General features: G+C 40.8%; 1 protein-coding gene across 1 annotated transcript in view; it reads right to left on the bottom strand.

Moving 5' to 3' along the window:
- Positions 1–13,223, bottom strand: part of LOC109880467 (protein mono-ADP-ribosyltransferase PARP14-like) — a 48,377-nt gene that overhangs the window by 14,024 nt on the left and 21,130 nt on the right. The window contains 7 exon segments of the mRNA XM_031812427.1: positions 989–1,076; positions 4,737–4,958; positions 5,306–5,542; positions 5,781–5,986; positions 5,988–7,484; positions 7,565–7,789; positions 9,557–9,814. Of these exon segments, the coding sequence (XP_031668287.1) occupies positions 989–1,076; positions 4,737–4,958; positions 5,306–5,542; positions 5,781–5,986; positions 5,988–7,484; positions 7,565–7,789; positions 9,557–9,814 (2,733 nt within the window).

Below are 13,223 nucleotides of genomic sequence, written 5' to 3'. Positions count from 1 at the left end.
TCAGGAGGATAGGAGGATAGTTGTGGTCAGATTTACCAAATGGAGGGCGAGGGAGAGCTTTGTACGCGTCTCTGTGTGTGGAGTACAGGTGATCTAGAATTTATTTCCCTCTGGTTGCACATTTAACACGTTGATAGAGTTTTGTAGAACTGATTTAAGTTTCCCTGCATTAAAGTCTCCGGCCACTAGGAGCGCCGCCTCTGGGTGAGTGGTTTCCTGTTTGCTTATTTCCTTATACAATTGCTACATTTGATGTACAGTCACATTCACCGTGGTTGTCTGAAGTATGCTAAAGAGTTCACAGCTGGCAATGACTCATTGCAATTGGTTAATGAGCGTTTCTGGTACCTCAAATTATTGTGATTACCAGCTGAGATAAACTTTTATGAGTTGATTTTACTCCTGGAACAGAGTTTGTCTGAGCAGTATCTTAACATAATCCTAAAACCTACCCTGAGGTTTGTTTTGTCTTAAAACAGGTTTTAATAGGATTTCTAGGACCTTTTCTGAGATGCTTTGCGGATACAGCCCCTGGAGTCATCCCGAAAACCGTCCTTCTCATGAAAACGTCCGTAAAGTCCAAATGGTTTGAGCTACAAACGAATATGACCCTACTATGGAAAGACTCTCACGAACACTGACATGCAAATATTGGCACAATGACTTGAATGGGATTTGTGATACAAATGCAAAAATTTGGAAGGTTTATAGCAACAGTGAACCTATTTAGTTTTAATGTGGTGATCCCTCAATTACAGTGCATTCGGAAAGTATTCAGACCCCTTGACTTTTTCCACATTTTGTTACGTTACAGGATTCAGCTTTTTCAGCCAAATCCATTGCTGACAGGTGTATAAAATCAGGCACACCGCCATGCAATCTCCATAGACAAACATTGGCAGTAGAATGGCCTTACTGAAGAGCTCAGTGACATTCAACATGGCACTGTCATACAGTATATTGGGGGAAACATAATTTCTTAACATACCTTTAATCTTCTGAGTAGACACCGCTGCTGAGCCACCTGAAGTTGCAGACTTGGTTGTGAACCTCTTGTTAAATTCATCAGAGAAAGCCTGAAAATAAAATCTAAAGCCTTTAAAAACACTAAACAGAAAATCATAAATCAATCTGCTAGAACCATGTCGACTCTCCTCCCTAGACAACGCTTACCAGTATATCCTGGCTATCAATGTTATTCAGTCCTGGTCCTGAACCCAAAGGGGTTTGTTCTTACCCAGCACTAACACACCTGATGCTATTACTCTATGTGTGTCAGGTGTGTTAATGCTTGGCTAGGACTTCCTAATCAGTTATAATCAGTGATTAATGTCCACCCCCTGTAGAAAGCGAATTAGCATAATATCTCTAGCTGTTTAAGCTACAGCGGTGTTTGTCAGACCAGGAGACATCCCGAAAACGAGTCTTCCAACAAAAAGATGTCTATGGAAAAATTTGACTCTCATGAACATGATGGTGTTATCAGTTCTGCTGTACGACCCCCACAAGTGTCACAGGGCCCGTCTGAAGGTAACCTGGTACCGGGACGGAAAATTAATGGTAGTGAATAGGGCATTTCCACTGTTAAAAATATATAATAATTTTCCTGAGCTTTCTTATATCTTTCAGATATGACAGACACTTCAAAACACACTTCCTTCTGATTTACACTGAACAAAACTATAAACACAACATGTAAAGTGTTGGTCCCGTGATTCATGAGCTGAAATAAAAAATCCCCAAAATGTTCCGTACAAAAAGCTTATTTCTCTCAAATGTTGTGCACAAATTTGTTTACATCCCTGTTCGTGAGCATTTCTCCTTTGGTAAAATAATTTATCTACCTGACAGGTGTGCAGGGTTGGGGAGTAACAGATTATATGTAAAAACGTAACTGTAGTCCATTACGTTACCAGCAAACATATTGTAATCAGATTACCGATACTTTTGAAAAACTAGATGATTACTTCAAGGATTACTTTTAATCAGAAAGGACTTTCTGTTTTCTCAATGACATTCAAATCAGCATTGAAAAAAATGCACGTTTAAGTTTATCCAATTGAGCGAGTCTGACCACAAGTCAGAGACCACTATGATGACACACGAAATGTGTTTGATGGGTCGTGGGAAAAGAGCAGGAATAGGCTTTTGTAGGCTACAGTCCAAGCTATGTCTTCCAATGGTGCCACTGCTGTTGGCATCCAAAGATGATCCAACTTGAATAAACGCTTGGAGGTAAGGATGACAGTAGTGGTGTAGTCTACGGGGATATGGATATCACTTATTATTGATATCTACAGTTGAAGTCTGAAGTTTACATACACTTAGGTTGGAGTCATTAAAACTCATTTTTCAACAACTCCACATATTTCTTGTTAACAAACTATAGTTTTGGCAAGTCGGTTAGGACATCTACTTTGTGCATGACACAAGTCATTTTTACAACAATTGTTTACAGACAGATATTATTATTTATTATTTCACTTATAATTCATTGTATCACAATTCCAGTGGGTCAGAAGTTTACATACACTAAGTTGACTGTGCCTTTAAACAGCTTGGAAAATTCCAGAAAATGAGTCAATTGGAGGTGTACCTGTGGATGTATTTCAAGGCCTACCTTCAAACTCAGTGTTTCTTTGCTTGACATCATGGGAAAATCAAAAGAAATCAGCCAAGACCTCAGAAAAAAATGTGTCTACCTGCACAAGTCTGGTTCACCCTTGGGAGCAATTTCCAAATGCCTGAAGGTACCACGTTCATCTGTACAAACAATAGTATCCAAGTATAAACACCATGGGACCACGCAGCCGTCATACCGCTCAGGAAGGAGACGCGTTCTGTCTCCTAGAGATGAACGTACTTTGGTGCGAAAAGTGCAAATCAATCCCAGAACAACAGCAAAGGACCTTGTGAAGATGCTGGAGGAAACAGGTACAAAAGTATCTTTATCCACAGTAAAAACGAGTCCTATATCGACATAACCTGAAAGGCCGCTCAGCAAGGAAGAAGCCACTGCTCCAAACCGCCATAAAAAGCCAGACTACGGTTCGCAACTGCAGATGGGGACAAAGATCGTACTTTTTGGAGAAATGTCCTCTGGTCTGATGAAACAAAAATAGAACTGTTTGGCCATAATGACCATCGTTATGTTTGAAGGAAAAAGGGGGAGGCTTGCAAGCTGAAGAATACCATCCCAACCGTGAAGCACGGGGGTGGCAGCATCATGTTGTGGGGGTGCTTTGCTGCAGGAGGGACTGGTGCACTTCACAAAATAGATGGCATCATGAGGAATGAAAATTGATGTGGATATATTGAAGCAACATCTCAAGATATCAGTCAGGAAGTTAAAGCTTGGTCACAAATGGGTCTTCCAAACGGACAATAACCCCAAGCGTACTCCCAAAGATGTGTAAAAATGGCTTAAGGACAACAAAGTCAAGGTATTGGAGTGGCCATCACAAAGACCTGACCTCAACCCTATAGACAATTTGTGGGCAGAACTGAAAAAAGTGTGTGCGAGCAAGGAAGCCTACAAACCTGACTCAGTTACACCAGCTCTGTCAGGAGAAATGGGCCAAAATTCACCCAACTTATTGTGGGAAGCTTGTGAAAGGCTACCCAAAATATTTGACCCAAGTTTAACAATTTAAAGGCAATGCTACCAAATACTAATTGAGTGTATGTAAACTTCTGACCCACTGGGAATGTGATGAAAGAAATGAAAGCTGAAATAAATCATTATCTCTACTATTACTCTGACATTTCACATTCTTAAAATAAAGTGGTGATCCTAACTGACCTGAAACAGAGAATATTTTATAGGATAAAATGTCAGGAAATGTGTAAAACGGAGTTTAAATGTATTTGGCTGGTGTATGTAAACTTCTGACTTCAACTGTACATAGCACATTGATTTGAAAGTAATCTAAAAGTAACGGAATGTAATCAGAATACGTTACTGAGTTTGTGTAATCCCAAAATTACATTACTGCAATTGGCATGCTGACTGCAGGAATGTCCACCAGAGCTGTTGCCAGAGAATACAATGTTCATTTCTCTGCCATAAACTACCTGCAATGTCGTTTTAGAGAATTTGGCAGGACGTCCAACCGGCCTCACAACCGCAGACCACTTGTAACCATGCCAGCCCAGGACCGCTACATGTGGGGTGGTCTGGGATGCTGAGGAGTGTTTCTGTCTGTAATAAAGCCCTTTTGTGGGGAAAAACTCATTCTGATTGGCTGGGCCTGACTCCCCAGCGGATGGGCCTGGCTGCCAAGTGGATGGGCCTATGCCCTCCTAAGCCCACATATGGCTACACCCCTGCCCAGTCGTGAAATCCATCGACTAGGGCATGATGAATTTATTAAAAATGACTGATTACATTATATGAACTGTAACTCAGTAAAATCTTTGAAATTGTTGTGTTTTGCGTTTATTTTGGTTCAGTATATTTTTCCATTTATTAATCTGTTATTTCTATGGGCTAATAGCAGCAAGGCCAAATTCAATGTTTCATAAAATTATTGTTTTATATTTTTTTTATACCTACAGGGGTTCTAAAATTCCAAATCAAATAGCTAAATGATCCTTGGTATGACGGTGACCATTTTAAAACAATTCCACATGAGCTTAGAAACCCAGCCCTGGGCCCTTAGACTCTAGGCGGATATTTAATCTAAGGCATTAAAAGTTTATTTTGACATTATTGCATGTTTTTCTGCTTTCCATACCTGGATAGTATTTGGATCACCTGGGTGGAGGATAAACACAACCTCTTTCAAGTGTTTGTGCTTCTTCTTACTGCTGAACTTGAGCACCTGATCCAGCATAAGTGAAGCCACCAGATCCTTGGGGAATCCTAGGTTTCCTGTGCCGATGGCAGGGAAGGTCATCGAGACTAGTCTCTGCTGCTCTGCATTCCCCAGGCATTCCTCCACAATTCCACTCAACAACTGTGGGATGTCAGGCACAAGATGTTTGTTTTATGTTACCCTTATAAAGAAATTGTAGCAAATGTGTTCTAATTGGTAATTATTGGACCAGGCACTGTAGGTTTTTAGGATTTTGTCCACCACTAAGCCTTTTAGGACTTCCACGTTTGGCCATACTGTGCTGGAAACAGACTGGGTTCCTTTCAAAATATTGAATTGTACAAATTAAAAAATGTACGATACAAATTGATTGAGACAAGAATAGGCTGTTCAAAACGACCCGCTTAACTTGGAAAGGTTATAGCAGCATTTGACATAATGTTTTATTTGATCTAAGAAGTCAGTGAGATATGTGGACAGCTTTCTACCTTCTGTGCTGCACCTTTCCCTTGATCCCACTTAGGGGCAATGGTATGAAACACCAGCTTGCTCTTAAGGTTACAACCATCAGTGATGATGACTGCTCCTTCAGCAGCACTGCCAGTGGGCCCCTGTTCGTTTATCAGGTCTTGAAGTCGGGGTCCGGCAGCTTTTAGGATGGCATTCGAGACTGCTCCGCTATGAAGTAGCAGGTCTAGACCCACTGTGTTCACAACCACCTGAGTCTGTAACAGACAAATACATATATTCTATAGATCTTTTAGTTGCACTGCATAGTTAATGTCTGGTTTTAAATGAGTTGGGGATTTAATTCAATGACAATTATTAATGTATGACATTTAAGTGCCCAATGGGTAATCTCTGATGCTGTATATTCTGTTTTTAATTAATCTAAATTGAATGAAGAATGAACTAAGACAACTGAGACAAAACCAGGAAAAGGGTGCAATAGTGATAGTTTACCATAGCATCCTGGATGTTCCCTTTCATCAGGATGATTGTCAACCCCTCTTTGGTCTGCACTCTGTCAGAACCATCCCTGCTCTGAATCAGTCTATGCTGGTTCTGTGTCGAGAAAGTTGGATGATTATGTCGCTGAAGACTTTTTCCATGGCTCCCAAACCCCTTCTGATCTGTGTCCTCCATAGCCTGGACCTTGTGGTCATCCTTTTTCAACCAGATGGACCACACAGCCTGTCTGTCTGAAGACGTCTTCAACATACATGGCCTCCTTTTCCTGGAAGAGCTTCTTTCCGCCAGGCTTGGAGACTCTCAACATATCAAAGGATGTTGAGGATATGAAGTTTTGAAAAAAGTCCATGCAGTCCTTGACATAAACCCTGATGCCGCTAAGGCAAATGGCCTTATCTTTGAAAGACACTTTTACTGTGTCTTTAACCTTATCAGACCAAGCATTTTTGTTGTGTTCCTCGATGAATTTGACAATGGCCTTAGACTTGACCTCAAGAGTTTCATCAACTGGAGTATTCTGACATAAGTACTCATCAACTTGTTTCCGGACTGAATCAACAGTTTGCTTATAGCCAGATATTACCACTTGTAGACTTGGATACACACCAGGTGTCCTGATGATGAATTTCTTTGATGGAGTGTTGAAAGCTTTCTCCAGATCAGTGACAAGGTCTTGCCACTCCGACATCTTCAGAACATTAGAGTCTTCAACATCGATGTCTTGTGAAATCAAAAGGGTATCTAGTTGGTTTTCTGCTTCGCTCAGAACCTCCTCTGAGACAGCCAGGAGCTGTACTCCCTTTCTTTCTAGTTCTAGTCCTGCATTAATCCCTTGTGAGGTGAAAAGGGAACTGGTAAACTGTTCCTCGTCTCCCTCATAGTTCTTCTGCAGAAACTCAAAGACATAGTTGTCTAATTGCACCATCCTCCGTTTCACTGCCATTCCTCCTTCCATAAACTTCCTGTTAGCACCCAAAACCTCTTGTGTCAAGCCAAATAAGATTACACTCTGATTCTGATGATTGTATGTCATTTTCAGCTCTGGAAATTCACTTGCAATTTTGTCCTGTAGGCCGTCTTGCAGAAGTATATGGTAGGTAGAGGGCGGCAGTAGGAACTCCTCTGTTATGCCCGTCTTCTCCCTCTCAATGCTGTTGGCAATCCTGTCCATGATCCCATTTAATGTTTGTTTGAGCCTATCCACATCTTCTTCCAATCCCACCACTTTCACAATACCTCTAGGCTTATCAGGAACTACAACCACTGCTTCCCCTGACATCTCCTTGTGTATTGCACCTTCATATGCTTCCCATGCGTTGGCCTGGATCTGGAGCTCCCAGGTCTTGAATTTAGACAATGCTTGAATGAAGACGGCCTTGGCAGTGGTCTTCCACTTGTTGATGTGCTTGGCTTCGACATCCTTCTGCTGGAGTAGAGAAGGCAGAGGGCTGAACTGGACGGTAGGTTGTTGAAAGTCTACTTTGCAGAAGTGATCAGCCATATTCTTGTGGATGGTCTCTGCAACTCCTTGCTTGTCAGAAAGGTATCTCCAAATGGCCTGGTCAATGTTCTCATTGAAGGCAGCAGGGAGTTTCAATATGGGTCTATCTTTGCCATACAGGGCCATTCCCAGAGATTCATAAAATGGGAAAACTTTCATCTCTTTATGTTGCTGTTTTAGGATTCTGTCAACAGCTAAAAGACAATAAATATTTGTTAATACATCATTTTAAAATATGCATTTTTCCAAGGCATACTGTATACCAATAATTTACCTTTCGGATCTTGAAAGGTGATGATTGCAGATTGATCCTCTTCAGTCATTACAACGTCTTCCACAACCTCATATTTGTCAAAGTGTAAGCTGACATGTTCTGAACTAAACTTAGGTGGTATGTTTTCAACTTTCACTTTAGTTGTAACCTCCAGGGGTTTGACTCGTAATTGTTTCTGCATGAACTTTCTGTTCCCGGGGCAGCTTGACATGAAGTGCTCAGTCGCTGCCAAAACAAAAGTAGACTAGTTGAGATCTTTTCTTCATTTCAATCAATGTACTCAAATCATGTTGAATTATGTTCTGGAGATTTTCTCTTTGAAGTTTGACATACTGTAAATCGAACATCACTGAAACTCAATTAAAAACTGGACATTTTCATGTTAGATAAACAGTAAACCATAACTTTCCAAATATGTATATGACCTACACTGTAAACGGGTTGCTGTGAATTTGACAGTTATTTAAAGGCAGGCAGCTCGTGGTAATCTAAATACAGTATCAAAGCATATACTGTGTAATGACACACAGCACAATACTGTAAAATTGACTGTATTATACTGTAAAAGGTTAATGCTACTGTAATTGTAATGAATGATTAAATTAACAAATTCATGAATGCAATTCATTGAGGGGTGATGGGGTCTGCATTTCACAGTAGGTTGAGGGTTAGGCAATGTTTTTACACATTACAGCATGTCAATGAATATGTTATGTTTTATATCACTTGCACTTCTAGAGGCCTTAATTAACAAAGGCTTCCAAACTGGCAGCGACTTGCAGGGCAAAACAGACCAAAAGGACATGGCAAAATGCTCAACCATTAGAACCACATACGAGTTCAATTGGAACAGCACTCTCACTAACGGTTGTAACCAATATAACCTCTTATAAGGCACTCCTAAAAATAATGAGACGGAAACAACAATACCATGCAATCACTTGTGGTCAAAAGGTTTTCGCTGCTCAAAAAATATGGTCCAGTGCTGAATTACAGTACCATTTGAAATACAGCAAATTTTTCCCCGCCCACAACATTTTCCCGCAGTGCACCATAATCAACAGTAAGCTGTAGTATGGTGCGGTTTACAGTATTTTACTGTTGATAATACAGTAGAAATACTGTAAAAACACAAACAAAGAAATAAAACAACATTTGGAGTGATAGGGTTCGAACGTTTTACCTAGCTCATGAGGCACTTACAGTGCATTCAGACAGTATTCAGACACCTTCACTCTTTCCAGATTTTGTTACGTTACAGCCTTATTCTAAAATTGATTTTATAGTTTGTTTCCCTCATCAATCTACACAATTTAACCCATAATGACAAAGCAAGAACAGGTTTTTAGATGTTTTTTAAATAACTGAAATATCAAGTATTCAGCACCTTTGGCAGCTATTACAGCCTCTAGTCATCTTGGGTATGACGGTACAAGCTTGGTATATCTGTATTTGGGGAGTTTCTCCCATTCTTGTCTGCAGATCCTCTCAAGCTCTGTCAGGTTGGGGACCATCAATGCTGCAGAAATGTTTTGGTACCGTTCCTTAGATCTGTGCCTGGACATAATCCTGTCTCGGAGCTCTACGGACAATTCCTTTGACATCATGGCTTGGTTTTTGCTCTGCCATGCACTGTCAACTGCACTGTGAACCTTATATAGACAGGTGTGTGCCTTTCCACATCATGTCCAATCATTTGAATTTACCACGTGGACTCCAATCAAGTTGTAGAAACATCTCAAGGATGATCAATGGAAACTGGATGCACCGGAGCTCAATTTCGAGTCTCATAGTAAAGGATCTGAATACTTATGTAAATAAGGTATTTCTGTAAATTTGCAATAAATTTAGTGTAGATTGATGAGGGGAAAAAATATGTTATCCATTTTAGAATAAGGCTGTAACGTAACATAATGTGGAAAAGGTGAAGGGGTCTGGATACTTTCTGAAAGCACTGTACTGTATAAGGTGTTCCCTTTTTTAGTAATTTACCTTCTGCATTTTGAAAAGTCACAACAGCCAAGCAGGAGTCAGGCAGGATCTCCAGACTGAAGTTCTCTGATGCAGAAGGAGAGTCTTTTAAAACATTCTCCACCAGCATCTCCAATAAGTCCTGATCCACACTCTCCTGAATGTTCTCCAACAGGGCTGAGGTGGACCCCTGCTCTTCCTCGTCCGTAACCATCTTCCCCTGAACCTCAGGAGGAGCTGTGTTTCCACCCTGAAGTAAGTATTTTGGACCAGTAGCAGCTGAGAATGAACAAGTTGATTGCTATAAATGTAAAGGCAAGAAACTCTGCCCAATATAAGAATTGTTGAGAGGGGGCATGCTCTTCCTATGGAAATTGTCTGTTGTCACAAACTGTGCCAGGAAAAGAGCCTAGTTGTCATAATTTTTAAACCCTGTTTTAACTAGTTACGACAACAAAACAATATTTACCATGATTGCTGTGTTAATATAGAGGAATTAAGAATTAATCTTTTTATATACAAGCGGTACGCTGCTAAACTGAAAATGTGGACTCCGCAGTAAACTTTGTGATAAAAGCACACAATTTGGCACAGAGGTAAATACAGTCGTGGACAAAAGTTGAGAATGACACAAATATATATTTTCGCAAAGTCTGCTGCCTCAGCTTGTATGATGGCAATTTGCATATACTCCAGAATGTTATGAAGAGTGATCAGATGAATTGCAATTAATTGCAAAGTTCCTCTTTGCCATTCAAATGAACTGAATCCCTCAAAAACATTTCCACTGCATTTCAGCCCTGCCACAAAAGGACCAGCTGACATCATGTCAGTGATTCTCTCGTTAACACAGGTGTGAGTGTTGACGAGGACAAGGCTGGAGATCACTCTGTCATGCTGATTGAGACTGGAAGCTTCAAAGGGAGTGTGGTGCTTGGAATCATTGTTCTTCCACTATCAGCCATGGGTACCTGCAAGGAAACACATGCTGTCATCATTGCTTTGCACAAAAAGGGCTTCACAGGCAAGGATATTGCTGCCGGTACGATTGCACCTAAATCAACCATTTATCAGATCATCAAGATCTTCAAGGAGAGCGGTTCAATTGTTGTGAAGAAGGCTTCAGTGCACCCAAGAAAGTCCAGCAAGCGCCAGGACTGTCTCCTATAGTTGATTCAGTCGTGAGATCTGGGCACCACCAGTACAGAGCTTGCTCAGGAATGGCAGCAGGCAGGTGTGAGTGCATCTGCATGCACAGTGAGGCGAAGACTTTTGGAAGATGGCCTGGTGTCAAGAAGGGCCACAAAGAAGCCACTTCTCGACAGGAAAAACATCAGGGACAGACTGATATTCTGCATTAGGTACAGAGATTGGACTGCTGAGGACTGGGGTAAAGTCATTTTCTCTGATGAATCCCCTTTCCGATTGTTTGGGACAAAAAAGCTTGTCCGGAAAAGACAAGGTGAGTGCTACCATCAGTCCTGTGTCATGCCAACAGTAAAGCATCCTGAGACCATTCATGTGTGGGGTTGCTTCTCAGCCAAGGGAGTGGGCTCCCTCACAATTTAGCCTAAGAACACAGCCATGAATAAAGAATGGTACCAACACATCCTCCGAGAGCAACTTTTCCCAACCATCCAGGAACAGTTTGGTGATGAACAATGCCTTTTCCAGCATGATGGAACAACTTGCCATAAGGCAAAAGTGATAACTAAGTGGCTCGGGGAACAAAACATCGATATTATGGGTCCATGGTCAGGAAACTCCCCAGACCTTAATCCCATTGAGAACTTGTGGTCAATCCTCAAGAGGCAGGTGGACAAACAAAAACCCATCAATTCTGACAAACTCAAAGCATTGATTATGCAAGAATGGGCTGCCATCAGTCAGAATGTGGCCCAGAAGTTAATTGACAGCATGCCAGGGCGGATTGCAGAGGTCTTGAAAAAGAATGGTCAACACTGCAAATATTGACTCTTTGCATCAACTTCATGTAATTGTCAATAAAAGCCCTTGACACTTGTGAAATGCTTGTAATTACACTTCAGTATTCCATAGTAACATCTGACAAAAATATCTAAAGACACTGAAGCAGCAAACTTTGTGGAAATTCATATTTGTGTCATTCTCAAAACCTTTGGCCACGACTGTACAGTTGAAGTTGGAAGTTTACATACACCTTAGCCAAATACATTTAAAATGCCCTGTCTTAGGTCAGTTAGGATCACCACTTTATTTTAAAATGTGAAATGTCAGAATAATAGTAGAGAGAATTATTTATTTCAGCTTTAATTTCTTTCATCACATTCGCAGTGGGTCAGAAGTTTACATACACTCAATTAGTATTTGGTACCATTGCATTTAAATTGTTTAACTTGGGTCAAACGTTTCAGTTAGCCTTCCACAAGCTTCCCACAATAAGTTGGGTGAATTTTGGCCCATCCCTCCTGACAGAGCTGGTGTAACTGAGTCAGGTTTGTAGGCCTCCTTGCTCACACGTGCTTTTTCAGTTCTGCCCACAATTGTTTTATAGGATTGAGGTCAGGGCTTTGTGATGGCCACTCCAATACCTTGACTTTGTTGTCCTTAAGCCATTTTTCCACAACTTTGGAAGTATGCTTGTTTTGGAGCAGTGGCTTCTTCCTTGCTGAGCGGCCTTTCAGGTTAGGTCGACATAGGACTCATTTTACTGTGGATATGGATACATTTGTGCCTGTTTCCTCAAGCATCTTCACAAAATCCTTTGCTGTTGTTCTGGGATTGATTTGCACTTTTCGCACCAAAGTACGTTCATCTCTAGGAGACAGAACGCGTCTCCTTCCTAAGCCGTATGAAGGCTGCGTGGTCCCATAGTGTTTATACTTGCGTACTATTGTTTGTACAGATGAACGTGGTACCTTCAGGCGTTTGTAAATTACTCCCAAGGATGAACCAGACTTGTGGAGGTTGACAATGTTTTTTCTGAGGTCTTGGCTGATTTCTTTTGATTTTCCCATGATGTCAAGCAAAGAGGCACTGAGTTTGAAGGTTGGCCTTGAAATACATCCACAGGTACACCTCCAATTGACTCAAATGATGTCAATTGGCTTATCAGGAGCTTCTAAAGCCATGCCATCATTTTCTGGAATTTTCCAAGCTGTTTAAAGGCACAGTCAACTTAGTGTATGTAAACTTCTGACCCACTGGAATTGTGATACAGTGAATTATAAGTGAAATAATCTGTCTGTAAACAATTGTTGGAAAAATGACTTGTGTCATGCACGAAGTAGATGTCCTAACCGACTTGCCAAAACTAGTTCGTTAACATGAAATTTGTGGAGTGGTTGAAAAATGAGTTTTAATGACTCCAACCTAAGTATATGTAAACTTCCCACTTCAACTGTATGTCTACTGTAGCTGAGAAAGTAATACTAAGTCTGTATTGTGTAGTAAGTTGTTAGTAGCCCATGTGCCTCACCCTAATAATCTATTTCCCCTCTTAATATCACCTACTGTTCTGACTTAGTCGTGCGCATGTAGCCTATAACTTGTTTTGTAGACATGTAATCATTGAATACTGAAAGAGTTTCATTGTCTGCTTATATACCCCTTTATTTATCCTACAGTTCTGGGAGAACACTGTAAGAACGACGCGTTCTGAATTCTATGTTTTTTTAAAGGCAGTAAATGAGGCTGAATGAACTGTTTT

Source organism: Oncorhynchus kisutch, unplaced genomic scaffold (genome assembly GCF_002021735.2).
Source record: "Oncorhynchus kisutch isolate 150728-3 unplaced genomic scaffold, Okis_V2 Okis03b-Okis08b_hom, whole genome shotgun sequence".
In the NCBI taxonomy this organism is placed as follows: domain Eukaryota; kingdom Metazoa; phylum Chordata; class Actinopteri; order Salmoniformes; family Salmonidae; genus Oncorhynchus; species Oncorhynchus kisutch.
The sequence above is the reverse complement of the archived record's forward strand: the minus strand, read 5'-3'. Positions and strand labels throughout refer to the sequence as shown.